This window comes from Glandiceps talaboti, chromosome 12, assembly GCF_964340395.1.
Source record: "Glandiceps talaboti chromosome 12, keGlaTala1.1, whole genome shotgun sequence".
In the NCBI taxonomy this organism is placed as follows: Eukaryota; Metazoa; Hemichordata; class Enteropneusta; family Spengelidae; genus Glandiceps; species Glandiceps talaboti.
The window spans coordinates 12,059,192-12,079,603 of NC_135560.1; the positions used below are offsets into that span (position 1 = coordinate 12,059,192).

A 20,412-nucleotide genomic window follows, 5' to 3' on the forward strand; every position below is an offset into this window, starting at 1 on the left:
ATGGTTGCCATACAACTACTAACGTTGTATATATACACTGCACTAGCATTTGATGGGAATTGTACTTACTCGTAATTTAACGCAATATGTTTCAGAATTAAGCCAGTCTATTTTATCAATAAACTAATTAGTATTAACACCATGGATGTTTCATGTTAAATATTCATTTCAAAACAGTAGCGAGTATGTAACGTAAACTCTGTGATAGGACAAATGTGGCCATCATTGAAGGCAGTAGTGTATATCACGGATGTGTAGGAGTTCGGTTCCGAGCGTTAACCCTTCCTCTGAGCAGGATTGTCTACGTCAAATCAATGTCATTCACATGTTTTCAATTCGACTCTCTTCATTCCCACTTCGGTCCTAGCAGCCTTTGCACATTTCCATCTTGTTACAATATCATATCGGAAGTGGACATGAATGTTTATTAATAACATATGACTGAACTGCACGCAACCGGCCGTAATTCTCAAGTTTTGCACTACACTGACATTCTGTTAAGTATGGCATCATATTCCACTCATGACCAAATAACATGCAATCGGATCTCCATAGTACATTTTATGCGTTACAATGCTCTTTGCATACAGTGATTCACATTTATAGGAGCAGCAAATGAAAAAGAAACTTCGTACTAAAATGCTAAATACTTGTCACACGCTATATCATCCTAAACACGTCATTACTTTTAAATTTCATTTCAATTAAACTCAGAGTAAATTCATGCATATCTTGGAATATGTATGTATGTATGTATGTATGTATGTATGTATGTATGTATGTATGTATGTATGTAGTTGATTTAATCTTCGGTAAAATCGCGAACAGTAATCCTGGCAAGGAGACATTTAAAGACACGGTTTTAAAACCTGAAATGTTTGATGCCCATATGAGAACTTTTGAACATCAGCATAAACGACCAGACATTACTATCATCGATAAACAGAACAAACATGCAATATTAGTTGAAGTCTCCGTACCCTTTGATGCACATATTTCATTGTGTTTTCAGAAGAAGTTCGACAAATATTTTCCACTCTCACTAGAAATAAACACTACAGGCTTTCGTTCAGAAATAATAGTTATTGTCATTGGAAGTCTCGGAAATGTACATCATAAAGTCACAAGTGGTTTGATCAAAGCTGGTTTAAATAGAAGGAATTCCAAATCCATCACCAAATATTGTAGTGTAAGCTCAATAATAGGTTCTTACAAAATTTGGAGTTTGAGATGTAGGTACTATAACAACCAGATATCACGTGAACGTTTGTCATAAGTGACCAAGAGAAACTCGTTCACTAGTCAGTATGATTTCCTGCAAGGTATTGTGTGTGTATTCTGTAAAGGAATTATGTAAATACTTTACCTGTACATGCTATTTTCATGTAAGTTGGAAATAAAAGAATTTGATATGTATGTATGTAGAAAGAAATGCATAAGGAACTTGTGAGACAGTCCAAATAAATATATGTGATCCGACGTTTCGAATAAAAATTCTTTTTCAAGGTATTCAAAGGCAAGACATAATAGGTAAACACCTGATTATATCTGAATGTTATGGAATAGAACGACAACCGCGCGAGATTAACGGTTATATATGTGTGAAAAGATCTAAAATTCACACGCACCAAAAAGAACCCAACAGAACACGCCTGAAATATAAAATAAGTGTGATTAGACAGGAAATGATGCGTATAATCTATGTAGTATGTGTGTATGAATGTATGTATGTATGTATGTATGTATGTATGTATGTATGTATGTATGTGTGTGTGTATGTATGTATGTATGTATGTATGTATGTATGTATGTATGTATGTATGTATGTATGTGAATATGACTATGAATTAGTCCGTACGTTTATATTTAATCCCTCCCCATTTCAGAAGATTAAAGATAAAAACGATATATTAGAATTACAAATTTGTAAAAAGATCAGACTCTCACACTGTGATTTATATTAGAGTATATGCTTTATGTTGGCTTCATACGACTGTCTCAAATTGTAAAAGGGATGTGTAGGAGTTGCAATTTTGCTAATTGAAAGATTCGTCTTTCCTGTAACCTGAATAAGAAGCAATTACTGTACATTTGGCGAGATATGTCACACTTTTCACATTTCCTTTGAACATACATTATACACGTATATCTCTACCGATGCCGCATTTTAATAGGCATTGTTGCCTCATAAGAATTGTAAGCTTTATTACATGACAATACACTTTGTTTATTGCGCTGTCGAGATACATCGTTAGCTGGTCGTTCCTCCTAGTCCTCGTATTCGAAGGGAATCGAAAACAAACAACCTGACATATAATATCGAAAATAGTTTCCTGAACGTAAAGTTGCAAGACGAGATACTGAATCTAAATGCTAACATAATTGCCTATAGCTAGCATGTGTAGTTTGTTTGCCAATTTTGTGATTTATAGAACAGTCGCTCGGAGGTGAATGCACGGCTCTACTTCAGCAATAATGCAATCAAGGAAAATGGTACTTAATGACAGTAATAGTTAGGTAAGGTTGTTTCAACAGCAAATTGTTTTTTTTTTCTATTACACGATTGAGGACGTTCACCGGTTGATATTCTGGAAATATATAGAAGTAGTCGTACAAGGACCATTTTGAGAGTCGTGGATGCAGCTGTCAGGATTATCCAGCGACCTACTTACTGTTAATCTAAGGTAATTGGGGAATATGGATGTTGTGTGCTACTCTCAAACTAGGCGCAATGAATACTACATAAGCGCTATCCTACAGTATAAAGAAATATACCGACTATAATTGATTTGATAACAAAATTGGCCCTTTTAAAGGTAGAATGCACGATGGAGACGAATTTCACATAAAATTAAAGTTTTATAAACGTCGCTATGTGAAAGCTTACTTAATGGTCCTTTTGAAATAATAAAATAAATTTGGGGTCCCATCATGCATCTTGTTTTCAAAGAAATCGGCAATCTTTCATTTCCCCCACAGCGTTATCACAGTATTCCGTGGTCTAAAATGTCTTCATTTTTAATACAGTTTTGACCTCTATTTCAAAACTATGTACGGTGACCCTTAAACTTTAACTGAGAATAATTTGGGATTTTCTTGAACAAGAAGGTTAAACAGTTTATATCAGAGGCACATTTCGCAAGAGCAAAGTGTGTATGGAAATGCCCTTACAAGTAATCAAGACTAGACAGACAGACAGACATACAGACAGACAGACAGACAGACAGAGGCAGGCAGGCAGGCAGGCAGACAGACAGACAGACAGACAGACAGACAGACGGACGGACGGACGGACGGACGGACGGACGGACGGACGGACGGACAGACAGACAGACAGACAGACAGACAGACAGACAGACAGACAGACAGACAGACTTTGGGAGGGGCAGACGGACGGACAGCCAGGCAGACGTGTAGAGGGACGGACAGACAGACAGACAGACAGACAGACAGACAGACAGACAGACAGACAGACAGACAGAGCTATAACATAACCGTCCCTTTGTTGTAGGTAAAATCAGACATGGGAAGGGACAGAACGACAGGGGAGGGACAAACGGACGGACGGACGGACAGACAGACAGACAGACAGACAGACAGACAGACAGACAGACAGACAGACAGACAGACAGACAGACAGACAGACAGACAGACATGTCTTATTAGTAGATTGGACTAAATGCAGCGTGTGCGTTGGAAATAAGTCAAGCTGAATTGTAATCAACAACTAAACCAGGGGTTTAACTTTAAGGTGCAAGCCGAACACTGTCCTTGAAAACAAGATGGTAGCCCAACAATTTATCTTACTATTTCAAATGGACCAGTATTAATATTGTAGGAACAAACACCTATGTAGCAAAAACGTGGAAATTTGTCGTCGAGGTGTATTCCAAATATGTACGGTAGGCTGAGAATGTTTTCCCCCGGTTGAACTTCAACTCGATTTGGTTTACCAGGACGTCGACATACCTTACAAAGTGCACTTGACATTTGCATGCTTTTCACTATGCCGGTGCCGTCAGTCCCTGTTTTAATGGGTAATGACTTCCTCTAACTCGGAATATTAATCAACTTGATGTTTTCTTGATAGCCTAGATAGTGTAAAACAAACTGACATTCAGCTCTATGAGATGTTAAAAATACAGCTGCTACTTCAAATTATCGAGTTTCGAGTCGAGATAACTTGCTGATTGTCACGATTTACAATCACCCTACTTTCATCATTTAAATCTATCTATATACGTAGCACACAGCACTGAATATCGAACACCTGCGTGGGGTTCAAAGTTTGAGCATTCACCATTATGGATCGCTAGTCACATAATTGGACATTCTTGGCTCGTTACAAACAATCTTTAATAGCGTGATACATTTTAGTTCGGCCTAGTCCACAATAATGCCGCTGAGAAATCTTACGAAATGATGTGTTATTGTAGTTCACGCTCGTCAATGTAATCAATTGTCTTCCGGAAAAAGGACAAAGAGGGCGCTGTGATTTGGGTCCGGATATTGACCATAACACTTCACAGTCTGTGACCGAGAGGTTCAAATGAAGATCGTACAGGAATTTCATACCTTACATGTAGATGTAACTCTACTTGTAAATGTAGTCGCTAGTCGGTGGCAAGAACGTAATGACGGGGAGAACAACTATCCAAATAATTACTACTGCACTTCATTTAGGCTCACTAGACCGTTGTCATCCATCCAGGGAAATGCTAAACTGAACCACCTTTTACTTTAACCTCTTTTAACAGTTTCTCAAATAACAGAACATCGAGCACTCTAACAGTACAACGCAAATTGCTTTACGATTTACAATTACAGAGTGAGGAAATCATTCTCACTAAGTAACCATGCAATTGACATTCAATTTGTAGGACGTAAAAGTCGTAAAATCGTACGAAATGGTACACATGATTGTGTAGATTTCATACTGTGATTCCTGGCTGGCTTATGATGAGTAATGTTCTCAGGTATGTCTAATGACATTGCGTTTAATATGTCCTGTTCAAATAAATTACAACACGCTGATATAATTCTCACACAAGTGTAACATCTTTCACTTTATTCTCCCTCAACGCAGGAGCATATAAACGACTATTGACATCAATTCGACAACCATCTCAGTAACCATGGTAACCTGTGGGATAATATCTTAGTAACAATAGCGTCGTGACTAAGCATTGAAAATTCTAAATTGAGTGTCCTCAAGTCAGACATCTATGTCGTTGTCATGGAAATAATGTGTTTCCGGTAGTGATTGCAATCCGATCTGGAAGCCGGAAAGGGATGCTAGATTATCGCTGGCATGTATTCTTTGAAAAAAAAATGAGCTTAACTTATTTGTGGAAGTTAGCGAACGTTTAATAATAACGGTTTATTTCCAACGTTCTGACCTAATTACGATTGTTACATTACTTTAAAAAACACATGAAGGACAAAAAGACACTGCAGACAACTCAAAAGTTCCTAACAATTACGATTTCTTATTGGGTACTTGTGATTTGTAAGTGCTGGAACATGATGATTGAGTTTATAGTCTGGTTTTTAACACTTGCAAAGCAAACCGTTGTGACTGATATTTCTGACATCGAATCTCTGAGGACTCTAAGTTCTGTCGTAAAATTGTGATTCCTTATAGGTACTTGAAGGATGAATGATTCTGAAAGCTCTCCTTTGAATGCTTTCTATCTGAGATCTCTGTTTCTCAGTTAAAGCTTCCGTGCCAAACGATACATGCATAATTTATTATAACGCTGAACGAACTAAGGACACATAGTATAGTAGTAGTTTATTATATAGTGACATGCAGATTTACAATAATTTACAATACAATATACAGATATACATCTGCGCAGTCCCTACGGACTTATAAGTTACCTTTTTTCAAAACAAATTAAACAAATAGAACATCTATAAACTTACATACAATATGTGAACATAGAGGAAAAGTACAAAGAACATATCTATGGCGATATTTATCGAAACATTCCTTCTCTCAAAAGCATTATACACATATATAGCTATACGACGTGAACGATGTATGTATGTATGTATGTATGTATGTATGTATGTATGTATGTATGTATGTATGTATGTGAAATCTTTCCTCAATTTTTAAATCAACAAACGTGTCAAATAAATATCACATAAATACTTTTCAGATCGTCTGCAGTCGCGCCAAATCTACTCAATGCTCGTAATACATGTACCCTCTGTGAAGCTTTTCTGACCATCTCATCATCATGTTTTTCCCCCATGATTCTAATTTATTGTTAATCGTCAATCCCAGACATATGAGGTTTTCTACAACGCCTAGATCTATTTCATTTAGGGACAGAGGATGAGGCTGATTGAACTGCTTCGAGAAACAAAACACCATCTCCTTGCACTTCTTGGGATTCAAATTCATGTTGTTTTTTTACTGACCAAGCACTAACGTTATCCAACTCAGTCTGCATACAAGAGACAACAGGTGTTTGAAATGTTACTCGTATACTTGCATGACTTTGATGCTCATAGAGATAAAGGTTTATTAGAAAAGTGCTATCGCTCATGAATGCAATGTCTCTCTGTCTCTGTCTCGCTGCCTTTGTATGTGTGTATGTGTGTATGTGTGTATGTCTGTCTGTCTGTCTGTCTGTCTGTCTGTCTGTCTGCCTGTCTGTCTGTCTGTCTGTCTGTATGCATGTATGTATGTATGTATGTATGTATGTATGTATGTATGTATGTATGTATGTCTTTCTCTCTCTGTATGTCTGTCTGTGTCTGCCTGTGTCTGCCTCTGCTCTGTCTGTCTCTGTCTATCTCTCTGTCTGTCTCTGTCTCTATCTGTTTCTTGTCTGTCTATCTGTCTGTCTGTCTCTGTCTGCCTCTCCTCTGTCTGTCTGTCGGTCTGTATGTCTGTCTGTCTGTCTGTCTGTCTGTCTGTCTGTCTGTCTGTCTGTCTGGCTGGCTGGCTGTCTGTCTGGCTGGCTGGCTGTCTGTTTGTCTGTCTATGTCTGACAGACATATACATATACTCTCTCTCAGAGAGAAGTGTTCAAGAATGCCTGATGAGCGATAGGACTTTTCTAATAAACTTTTATCTCTTCGAGCATCAAAGTCGTACAAGTACACTGGCAATATTTTCGTATTTGGCACTATAATGGGTCGATTAACATCTTGTAGATAAAGGGGGGGCTATTGAATTATTGTAGTCACCATACTGTGCAGGCTATTTGTACTGTAAATTAGATAAACCTTCAAGTTGGTGCCTATCAAATGCAACAATTTATTTCTCAGATGAAAACTGTTTAAAAAATTCCTTGAGTGGTACTTTTATCGGTCATCCTAGACTGCCAATGGTAAATCATGTGCATTTAGTAACATCGTTGGGATTAACGAGGCTTGCATTTTATAGTAAAATCTAAGGCTAAAAATCTCATCAAAGATAATACTCTTACAGGTTATAACACATTAGGGTGATCCTTTTTCATTTCCGATTTCTAATTATCATAACTTTAATACATTTTTATAAGAGATGGATTCGTCTGTCGGTTCGATGATTTATTACTTAACAAGTATGTAGGTATGTATATATGATGGCGATGGTGTCCGGCGATTGATAATTATGTTTCTAACAGCTTACAATATGTGGCACGCTGCTTCAGAGTAGTCGAATGATCGATCTGAACCAAATGGCGGTTAGCGAGTAAATCGTGTTCTATTTCGATAAGTCGGCTCCTTTTGTTGTCTGCTTGCAAAATTGGACTGTTACTGCTGATGTAATCTTTTCCGCCATTACGTATAGCTTGTGCTTCGAAAGTACACCGTGACGTGTGCCTCTTACTCGAGTCTTGGGATCATTGTAAGGCGGTTTACGTGGGATTTACAGTGATGAGGAAATAGCATCATATTACTCGGAAAACAGTAGAGGTTACATACTCAGAGCTTTGCGAGGAAGATTACAAATTAATATGCAAAAACTAAAAAGCAGGAATTAATGAACCAACAGTGCCCCCAGGGTAAGATGTACCGAACTATAAACGACGTGACTTGCTGCATCATAGTACTGTGGGGTGGAATAATCTTTCACAGGCAATTTTTTACGAAATCAAAAGACCGTACATTTCTACAAAGCGTTTGCAGCCTACAGTACAAACATGTATCAAAACCTTTGCAGAAATACAAGGTGAAGGAACATAAAACAGCTCTACCTCTATGTTATCCGATACTGAATATTCCCCATGGGATGCCCACGTATGTATGGTTTGCTATTCTTACTTTGACCTTAGGTAAAGTGAGAAATGTGTCTCAGGGGAATATTTTCACAAACGCGGGTTTCTAGTTCGCCCTTCTTTCATGTTTTCACCCACGTATCCAGGAAGACTCTTATTCCTTTGATGTTAGAATATCTCTTCGTATTTTTTTTTCAAATTATAGTATCCGTGAATCAAATGAATGAATGCATGCATGCATGCATACGTGCAAAGACGCCCGAACTCAGAAGCATATATGTAGCATGATACTGCACTAACAAGCCAGACAGATCTCTTTCGTCGGTCGGATAAAAACATTTAGCATTTTCTTTAATTCACGTAGTAAGTAGAGTGTAAGTAATGTCATTTGAACCAAATGCAGTGAAAAGTGTTGCCCTCACAAGATCAAATCGTTACAATTATACTACAACTGCCGACATCAGACCGTTGACGAACGGAACCTGTTACATACAGGGAAAGTAAACAAATGAACTGGATTAATAACTTTTGCATCAGCAAGTTGGAAATACGGAGAAACAAGTATTACATTCCATCATTTGATAAGAACAGATGTATGGCCTCTTTACATAATAGCTCACGTTCACAAACAGTTTGAAGTTCCCCTGACAAATCATGAAAATGCAAAGAGAACATAAAACTGTTTTTATCAAACCATAAAATGTAATACAAGTCTCGGTACTTCCAACATGCCGTGCCAAGTATTATTAATCCAGATAGTTTGTTTGTGATAGCGGTTCCTGTGTTGTGCAAATCTGATCAATATACATTGTAGTGTGAACATCTGAGGTCCCAAAACAGTACATTGCGATAATGGAACTCTATCAATAAAACCTGTCTGAGTCATCCTATGGACTGATACATGTGTGTGTGTGTGTGTGTGTGTGTGTGTGTGTGTGTGTGTGTGTGTGTGTGTGTGTGTGTGTACGTAGCCAGCAGAAAAAAAAATACCTTTCAGAGATGCCTCCCCATTGAGACTATATTTAAACCAACATCCACTCAACATCTTATCACTGTTGTGTCAACACGTATATAGTTTCAGTTGCGTTTATATTATTAGTAAACCGAAGCCTTGATTACAAGAGCAAATAATCTTGGGATGAAAGGAATGCATACTCAAGGTGTAGTCAAACAGACTTTGAATTTACATGGTTTTATAGTCTCTCATCAAAATACAAAAGTTGTGTCTTATATATATATATATATATATATATATATATATATATATATATATATATATATATATATATATATATATATATATATATATATATATATATATAATTTATATATATAGTTTTGGTAGTACAGGAACTCTTTCTTGGTTGTAACTCGGAGTTTCACGCACATAGTGCGATCATCCGAGTCAGACAACGCATGCATATATAAATATATATATATAGTTTTAAAACTATTACGCTCTGCCACTGCGGTATAGGGCACTGTCTTAGCAGATTGATACTCACCGAGTATATATATATATATCTATATATATATATATATATATATATATATATATATATATATATATATATATATATATATATATATATATATATATATATATATATATATATATATATATATATATATAATATATATATATATAACTCGGTGAGTATCAATCTGCTAAGACAGTGCTCTATACCGCAGTGGCAGAGCGCAATAGTTTTGGTAGTACTGGAACTCTTTCTTGGTTGTAACTCGGAGTTTCACGCATTGCGCGATCATCAGACAACTGATCAGCGTGAAACTCCGAGTTACAACCAAGAAAGAGTTCCAGTACTACCAAAGCTATATATATATATATATATATATATATATATATATATATATATATATATATATATATATATATATATATATATATATATATATATATATAACTCGGTGAGTATCAATCTGCTAAGACAGTGCTCTATACCGCAGTGGCAGAGCGCAAATAGTTTTGGTAGTACTGGAACTCTTTCTTGGTTGTAACTCGGAGTTTCACGCACATAGTGCGATCATCCGAGTCAGACAACGCATGCATATATAAATATATATATATAGTTTTAAAACTATTACGCTCTGCCACTGCGGTATAGGGCACTGTCTTAGCAGATTGATACTCACCGAGTATATATATATATATATATATATATATATATATATATATATATATATATATATATATATATATATATATATATATATATATATATATATATATATATATATATATATATATATATATATAACTCGGTGAGTATCAATCTGCTAAGACAGTGCTCTATACCGCAGTGGCAGAGCGCAATAGTTTTGGTAGTACTGGAACTCTTTCTTGGTTGTAACTCGGAGTTTCACGCATTGCGCGATCATCAGACAACTGATCAGCGTGAAACTCCGAGTTACAACCAAGAAAGAGTTCCAGTACTACCAAAGCTATATATATATATATATATATATATATATATATATATATATATATATATATATATATATATATATATATATATATATATATATATATATATATATATATATATATATATATATATATATATATATATATATATATATATATATATAACTCGGTGAGTATCAATCTGCTAAGACAGTGCTCTATACCGCAGTGGCAGAGCGCAATAGTTTTGGTAGTACTGGAACTCTTTCTTGGTTGTAACTCGGAGTTTCACGCATTGCGCGATCATCAGACAACTGATCAGCGTGAAACTCCGAGTTACAACCAAGAAAGAGTTCCAGTACTACCAAAGCTATATATATATATATATATATATATATATATATATATATATATATATATATATATATATATATATATATATATATATATATATATATATATATATATATATATATATATATATATATATATATATATATATAACTCGGTGAGTATCAATCTGCTAAGACAGTGCTCTATACCGCAGTGGCAGAGCGTAATAGTTTATATATATATATATATATATATATATATATATATATATATATATATATATATATATATATATATATATATATATATGTATATATGTATATATGTATATATATATATATATATATATATATATATGTATATATATGTATATATATGTATATATATATATATATATATATATATATATATATATATATATATATATATGGTGTCTGATGATCGCAATATGCGTGAAACTCCGAGTTACACCCAAGAAAGAGTTCCAGTACTACCAAAACTATTACGCTCTGCCACTGCGGTATAGAGCACTGTCTTAACAGATTGATACTCACCGAGTTATATATATATATATATATATATATATATATATATATATATATATATATATATATATATATATATATATATATATATATATATATATATATATATATATGGCCATGAAATATGAGGTGCATTATTGTAAAGTAGTATTTTAAAAAAATATTTCGCACAAGGGAATTGTTTATTAGCAACAGCCGACCTGGGAAAGATTATAACCGAACCGTCATTATATATTAACATGTTCCAATCACTCTTTCTATTGATTGTAGGTTATCATATCTATTACAATACTTATCAGACAGACAGACGGACGGACGGACGGACGGACGGACGGACGGACGGACAGACAGACAGACAGACAGACAGACAGACAGACAGACAGACAGACAGACAGACAGACAGACAGACAGACAGACAGACAGACAGACAGACAGATATGCTCAAAACAGTAACATATTCATACGGAAGGTACACATGAACAAAACGTACAGCTACTCTGACTTTATGACACTTGAAATACGCAGTAGATATTTTTCTCTTTTTAAAAAAAAAAAAGACTCGTCACTTTGAAAATTGTATTATTGCAGCGACTTGCATGTCCTTCCGTTGAGTAAGGTCAAGGACACGTCCAGATGGGCCGCTGACCTTTTTAAGAAGGTACACGTGCGACCTGTCTCGATTGTTTATCTTAGATCTAAATCAGTTGGTGCTTATTCAACCTTTACAACACCAGGTCAAATAGTGATATATGACATGATACACCTGGCCATTTTTTTAGACTAGGTACATAAATACATAATTCTGTGCAAAGACTCTGGTCAAAGGTCACAGTGTTATGAAACTCGAAACGTGTTGAGTACGGTTTTGGTCAATTATGGACGTAGATGAAGCCTACAAGGTAGTCCACGAATGTGGATGTTACCATTTTGTGATCTACATTTTAATCTGTATATTTGGACAGGTGATATCGGTTTGGCATGTCCTCGGTATTACGTTTCTCGGGGGAACACCTTCTCACCACTGCAACATACCCGACGGAGCGTTATTGAATGAGTCCATACCACTGGAAGATGGCGAGTACAGTAGTTGTAACGTCTACGAAAACTACACTCTACTGAGCAATAATACAGTACCATGCATCGACGGATGGGTGTATGATCCCCCAGATGAGATTACCATAGTAACAGAGGTAGGAAAATGCTATCTGAAGTGAATTACCCCGGGGAATTACCTCTGTTGACATGGACCATGACTGTATTACTGAGATCGCAGTCACCATACATACATACATACATACATACATACATACATACATACATACATACATACATACATACATACATACATACATACATACATACATACATACATACATACATACATACACACACACACACAGACAGACAGACAGACAGACAGACAGACAGACAGACAGACAGACAGACAGACAGACAGACAGACAGACAGACAGACAGACAGACAGACAGACAGACAGACAGACATACATACATACATACATACATACATACATACATACATACATACATACATAGTCTTAGTACGGTGTAAACAACGTGAACTCGAACGACGATACTGAAGCACAGGACCATTCACACTGGGGATTCAACATGTTCCATACTGATTCAATTTTGTGTTTGGGCCGACGTAGCCGGCAGTGAAATTTTCAGTTTTCCAGTCGATAAAAATCACAATCAACAGCCTATAATCACGACCATACTCAGAAGCTGTTATTAGAGACCAGGGAATACCTCCCTTATCAGGCACTTTAATTATTTGTATTATCTAGAGGGTACAGAAAATTCACGCACTCGGTCGGTCGGAGATTGTGTACATCCTAAAGGGCGAACAACGACCACGCATAACCTAGATTCTAGATTGTAGCAGGGAATCTAGGCTAACCTAGCATGCACTCCCGTTTAGTTGTTTCTCTCTAAAGTTGAAAACTGGAGAGGACAGTATTCTTGCAAATTTGTGACAGTATACATATTTTTATGCAACATGTCAACTCAAAAAGACCATATATATATAAATTGTGGGTTGTCGGTGGACGGTCGAGTGGTTATATTTTTCTCTTAGCTTGTTACCATAGTTTGGTGATGGACACAGTCTGGGTTTAACGGGGAATGCCACTCCAGGAAATAAAGAAATTTCTATAAACTTTGGGTTCTTCTTGATGAGAGCCATTTCATGATTTTTAATATCATGCGATGGCCAAGAAACACCCAATTGAAACCTGGTTGACATTCATAGTCCTAACAGTGATCCAGCTTTGCCTGGTTGGCGTTAGCAGACGTGCATATATATTAAATGTATATCAGATGAACAATAAATCTTAAAGTAATAAGCACTTAGGAGTCATGATTATTTATTGTTCATCGAATACATGTGCATGTCTGCTGATTCCCATGAGGAAACACTTGCTAACTGCTGAGAAGAGTCACAGAACAGTGATTGTGAAATATTCATTTTGGTTTTTCTTGCCAATACACGAAATTTATTTGATGTGAAATGATGAAATGGCTCTCTAGAACCCAAAGTTTACAAAATAAATGCATATTTCCCTGAATTGGTGTTCAGTTACATTTTACCACGCTATAATTAATGTAAGTAAGGCGTGTGGAGAATGTCGGTTAGTTGGCCCTAAGGCGACAACTGCGCACGCTAGAACATGATGACACACTAACCATCATCTCTCTCTCTCTCTCTCTCTCTCTCTCTCTCTCTCTCTCTCTCTCTCTCTCTCTCTCTCTCTCTCTCTCTCTCTCTCTCTCTCTCTCTCTCTCTCTCTCTCTCTCTCTCTCTCTCTCTCTCTCTCTCTCTAACTTTTTTTTGTTTTGTTTTTTCACGCAGTGGGACCTTGTTTGTGACAAAGGTGCATATGTAGACATATCACAGGCTGTCTTCATGACAGGTCTTATGTTTGGTTCGATAACTTTCGGCCAATTGTCAGATATCTTCGGTAGACGACCAGTGTGGTTTATATCGCTATGGACACAGCTGGTAGTTGCCGTCGGTGTAGCTTTCACTCAAAACTACATTTCATTTACAGTACTCAGATTCTTTGTTGGATTCATAGAACAGGTACAAAATTCTTATAATTATAGTTCGTTGCTGGCATTGTTGATATTGGGCCAATTTGACATTATGAGAAGGCCCAGGTTGTCAGAACAACATAGTATCCCCGGAAGGGAAGGCAATGTTATGAGTTTGTCTGTCTGTCTGTCTGTCTGTCTGTCTATCTGTCTTTCCGTCCGTCTACCAGTGTCTGTCTGTCTCTGTCAGTCAGTCAGTCAGTCAGTCAGTCAGTCAGTCAGGCAGTCAATCAGTCAGTCAGTCTGTCTGTCTGTCTGTTTGCCTGTCTCTGTCAGTTAATCAGTTAGTCAATCAGTCTGTCTGTCTGTCTGTCTGTCTGTCTGTCTGTCTGTCTGTCTGTCTGTCTGTCAGTCAGTCAGTCTGTCGGTCAGTCTGTCTGTCTGTTTGCCTGTCTCTGTCAATTAATCAGTTAGTCAATCAGTCTGTCTGTCTGTCTGTCTGTCTGTCTGTCTGTCTGTCTGTCTGTCTGTCTGTCTGTCTGTCTGTCAGTCAGTCAGTCGGTCAGTCAGTGTATACGGTATTTCAAAAAACTGGTGTATCAACTGTAATGAAACTTGATTTAAAACTTCCTCATGGATATCTAGATCTCATGACCTGATTAAATTTGTGAATATGTATAATTTAATAATCAGTATAAGCATTATTGATTATTTCTTGTCATTAGGCAACATCAGGAGAATGCATTCTTCAAATTTCTTTGGGCTAGTTTGGGTATGATTTGCATATCCAGGGGGTTGGCAGACTACATTTAATGAAATCTAAACACAGGTTAATAGGTTAAAGGTGTATGTAATGCAATTGAATATATTTTGCATGAATCGGATGGGCGTTCCATGAATATGATTTATATATATATTTTTTTTTTTTGCAATATTTATTTGTATTATTCGCTTTTTATTATGAGAGATATTTTCAACTCTCCTAGAGAAGGTACTGTCTGTTTTCCTCCACACTTCAAAACTACACTTACAATTTCATGTACAGGCAATATAAGAAGAGTACAGCACTCAAAATTCCTGTGTTATGTTCTTATGGGGGCATTGATCGCTGATGAGTTTATATCTGGTTTGTATGTTTAGCACGCATACCAGTCCGAGTCATGTTTCTAGTACATGTATCTGCTAACGATTACTTTAAGCCATCTGTTTGAAAGGTAGATGTTCTTTTTTGAAAACAGATCGACAGTCCATATTGACTTAGAAAATACTAATGGAAATAATTTAGGTTATCTACATAGTGGGAATGTTGATAAAGCCTGTTTACAAACGTGGGTAGATATTTGAAGGCTATGGCCCGGGTTAGACAAAGTCCAACCTTGTTTGTAGCTCTGTCATAAAATAAGTCTTAGCTTGAATTTCTCAAGCTTCTTTTAATTTTGACAGGGAGTTGATATTACATCGTATGTCATGGTAACAGAAATGTTTACACCACGGTGGCGAACATACGCAGGAATAAATCTTACAATATTCTGGGCCATTGGTATAATGATTCTACCGTTGATGGCGTTCTACATAAGAAATTGGAGATATCTTCAACTAGCGATATCGCTTCCAGCAATTCTGTCTGTACCTCTTGTATGGTAAGAAGACGACTAGGAGTTCTATTGATTTAATGTACATGTAGAGAATTTGGAAATTAAAAATTAACAACTGCTGACATGTGACTATGGACGAACAGAACCTATAAACATGCAAAGTAAACAAACGAATTGGATTAATAACACTTGACGCAGCATGTTGGAACAGCAGAGACTTGTATTACACACCATGGTTTGATAAGAACAGTTTTATGGCCTCTTGACATGTACTTGAAATGCCAGGGGAACTTCTAATTTGTTTGTAACCTTGAACTACTTTGACAATATGTGTCTGTCCATGCAAGGACTTCCACTGAACAATGAATGAGGAACACGTTTCAACTCAGTGTTTCTCGGCAATCTAGCATAATATGAAATGTAGATCATGAAATTACTTTGTAACCAAATGTTTAACAATTACTTCCTGCTGTAACATTCCCCTTTAACGATCTCATATTTATGCCTTGATAGGTTGATACCTGAATCGGTACGCTGGTCAGTGTCAAAGGGAAAAATCAAGAAAGCTGAACGAATCCTGACCAAGATTGGTAAACACCATGGCGTTGATGTACCTCCTAATATTCTCTCTGGACCGATTGAACTACCAACAGAAAACGGCGCCCATGAAAATGATAAAGTTGCTGTCAATGGTGAGAAAGATGCTCCGGGGGTATGGAATGATGATTTTGACGTTGACACAGTGCAGGTCAAAGTTTCAAATTCTGATAATGACGGACTGGCTTGCCAGACCTCAGAGATGAAAATAGAAGATAAGAATGCCAACGGACTTTCTAACAAACTAGATAACGAGGAACCTAATTTGAAGAATAGTTATAACGTAACCGATCTCTTTCGAACTCCAAAAATTCGAAAGTACACTTTGGTCATGATCTTCGTGTGGTGAGTATATAGTTATGTCAGTCAAGGTATGTGTAGATTAAGTGTAAGATAGGTTGTGTCGTTCCAAGAAGGAACTAAAGGGGTGTCAAATATATACTTGATAATGGCCAATGAAAGTTTTTTGACGATCTCTCCAATTTGCCAAAGGAAGAAATTTGTCCCCAGAATATATCAAAACATATGATAGCGTTATCTTTACCTTGGGCAATGTAATTTGGTGTTCACTATGCTGGAACTCGTATGCTGAAATGAATAATGTAACGCACTGATCATGACAAATAAAGTTTATATAGGGGAATGATCATCTATAATTTTGTGAAAGTATATCCAACTCTTTTTCAAAACAGGAAATGTTGATCCTATCCTCCATATATCAGATAATGGCTTGCTCTTTATTTTCTTGTTTTCCCTCCCCCTAGGTTTGTGAACAGTTTAGTGTATTATGGATTGTCACTCAATACAGGCTTGCTGGGTGGAAACAAATACTTAAACTTCTTTTTAAGCGGGGCAGTGGAAATCCCGGCATATATTGTTTCTGCCGCTGTCGTTGCGGTGTAAGTATCATAAGTATATTCTTAGCATGTTTATATTGTCGTAAGGTTACTAGAAAGCATAGGTGTAAAGGATGAGAGAGATGGCTGTTATTTTCAAATTGTGATTACGTTCATAGTTCGTGGTTAAAAAAGACAAGAGTCAGTCTATGTCACTGGCAGAGCGTAAAATATGCAGCAGAACAATCACTAGTATTTTAGCAGATATTGTTTGTTCGCATGTGTAAGTATTTTTTTAAAGCTTTCAATTAATACCACGATGCCCCGTTACTTATCTGTGACCGGTTTGTTTTTGTTATAATTGATTTACCCCACTTTCTATATTATTTTTAACTGTGATAATTTCTTGTGTTCATTTCAGTTGGGGTCGGCGAATACCTCTGTGTTCATTTCATATTCTTGGAGGCGTTGCGTGTATCATCACAGTATTTATACCGGAAGAAACTGGTGAGTGCGTTTCATCGTAAAACATAGCATACATGACAACGTAAAATTCAGATAGGTGTGTAAATTCTGAACGTGGGTTCTATAACTGTATAAGCTAAGTGAATTATATTGACAAAGTCCAGATCCCTAGATACACATAATTGAAAGGATGTGCCCTGGACAACCGCGGTAATCAGGTTGAGGTCGGTCGTGATTCCTGGATACCTTGTCTTATTTTACCCAACTAGTAAACTGAGCATGCGCAGATTTATATGTCTACGACCATTTCATTCATCTGCAAGGTCATCATCTTGTGTGTCTTTGTGGTCTGCTCCCACGTCGACAAGCGTGTCTCTATCACCATGACAGAAATCAGGAACATGTCAATTTTGTCCAAGATGTATTCTGAAATTCTCAGCAGGTAGCAATATTTCGATGACCGGGTGACATTCTTATAACTTTCAACATGACTCCACTTGTGCATTGATAATGCAGATCTTCTAGTCCATTAAATGGCTAAAATGCATTCGAAATATCAATATTGGATGTCTGAGTGACAAATGAAATCATTGGTTGACTGCAAAGCAAAATTGCAATGATTTGCAATTTTTTTAATTTATCGAAAATGCATAAGGTGAAAAAATATATCTGTGCTTATTTTATATCCCTATCTTCTTCAGATAGTGGTACTGATTTGTCTTGGCTAATCCTGACTGTGGCATTAATTGGTAAATTTGGGATAGCTGGATCATTCGCTATTGTCTTCTTGTATTCGACGGAGCTATTTCCCACTGTAGTCAGGTGAGATATCCATGTAATTAGTGATTAGTAATCAATCATCTGAGTTAGATTTTTCCTAATCTTTCTGATAGTGTCGTGCATAATGCTGAAATATAATAATTGGGCATTCATATTTCACAGAAATCTCGGTGTTGGTGTCTCATCGTTTTCTTCCCGCATTGGAGGTATACTTGCACCCCTTACGGTTTACTTGGTAAGATGTTTTTTTTTAATTCGATTACCCCCCCCCTGCTGTGACCACTCTTACATATGTGAGTGCTCTAGTCAACACAATCTTCCTTTGCAATACTCACTGACGCATTGATTGTTTGTTCCTCCAAGTTAAGCACACTTTTAATTCTATCTCAGTTTTAATCTGTGACATTGTATCATTTTAGAATTACAGAATCTGAACCTTCCTAACTATTTTCTCTCTCTCCAGGTATAGTTTTGAACAATTTAAACAATTTTGAAACCTTTTATCTGATGTTTGTTTTATAGTTTGTTTTTTTAGTAGAATTATCGTGTGTATATTTTTGGGTTTGTGTATGTTCAAAGACTGACTTTTTCATTGTTTTATGCTTTGTGAAGCGCCTCTGAACAATAGCTTTTTGGATTTTGGCGCAATACAAATTTTTACTTTATCTTTATCTAATGTCCTCTAGTAAAGCATGCCATGTTCTGGCAAAGAACTGGTGCGTTGTGTTGTGTTGTGTTGTGTTGTGTTGTGTTGTGTTGTGTTGTGTTGCGTTGCGTTGCGTTGCGTTGCGTTGCGTTGCGTTGTGTTTATTTTGTCATTGTGCTGTGCTTTACTTGTGTGGGTGCGTATTTATGTGTGTGGGTTTGTTTGTTTGTTTGTTTGTTTGTTTGTTTGTTTGTTTGATTGATTGATTTCTTGTTCGTTTGTTTTGCTCTCTTGAGTTTTGTTGTGTTCTATTAAGCAACTCAGTACCAAATGCAGTTATTATAACGCATGCCCATTACTTTTAATATTAGCATGATTTGTGGTGTACTATTTTTTTATCTTTCGTCAGAGTTCCAAGGTCAATATGTTTATATTTGCTGTCTTTGGTATTCTATCTATTATTGCTGGTCTATTGGTCTTGATACTCCCAGAGACGAAGGGCCGTGTACAGCCTCAGTTGATCGAAGACGTAGAGAAAAAACAGTCGAGGTGACAAAATTGCGCATGTCCCAAAGCTACAGAGAAATTTAAATGCCTTAAACTTTTGTTGACGTCCAAATTACCTGAATAACACAAACCCGTATCGCACTCAGTTCGATTTGTACCTTGAAGTGGATGGTACCAATGCATATCTTGGAATTGAATTCATTAAGTCGTACAACTAAACATCTTATATTCCGTTTAATATGAATAAAAACATCAGAAATGAACAAATATCGCATAGTTAATCGGGTTTTTTAAAATGAACATCCTTCCTGATCGCACGTTGTATTAAATAGATAATCCGTTTCTGATTCTTTCATTCTTTCTGAAGGCAGAACTCATAGCGTAATATTAGAGATTGATTTTCCACC

At 36.4% G+C, this 20,412-nt stretch overlaps 1 protein-coding gene across 1 annotated transcript; it reads left to right on the top strand.

Annotated features, from left to right (window-relative positions):
• Positions 1–12,400: 12,400 nt before the first annotated feature.
• Positions 12,401–20,051, top strand: LOC144443196 (organic cation transporter protein-like). Its single transcript, XM_078132583.1, has 9 exons — positions 12,401–12,715; positions 14,398–14,628; positions 16,023–16,219; positions 16,688–17,116; positions 17,536–17,670; positions 18,029–18,114; positions 18,774–18,894; positions 19,015–19,087; positions 19,908–20,051. Exons 1-9 carry the CDS (start codon positions 12,401–12,403, stop codon positions 20,049–20,051), a joined length of 1,731 nt encoding a protein of 576 aa, XP_077988709.1.
• The last annotated feature ends 361 nt before the right edge of the window (positions 20,052–20,412 follow it).

Bases quoted from the DNA above. Each gene is read 5' to 3' on its own strand.
- LOC144443196 (XM_078132583.1), top strand. From the start codon at position 12,401: ATGGACGTAGATGAAGCCTACAAGGTAGTCCACGAATGTGGATGTTAC. The intron at 12,716-14,397 runs GTAGGAAAATGC...TTTTTCACGCAG, and splicing joins AGATTACCATAGTAACAGAG to TGGGACCTTGTTTGTGACAA. The intron at 18,115-18,773 runs GTGAGTGCGTTT...TATCTTCTTCAG, and splicing joins ATTTATACCGGAAGAAACTG to ATAGTGGTACTGATTTGTCT.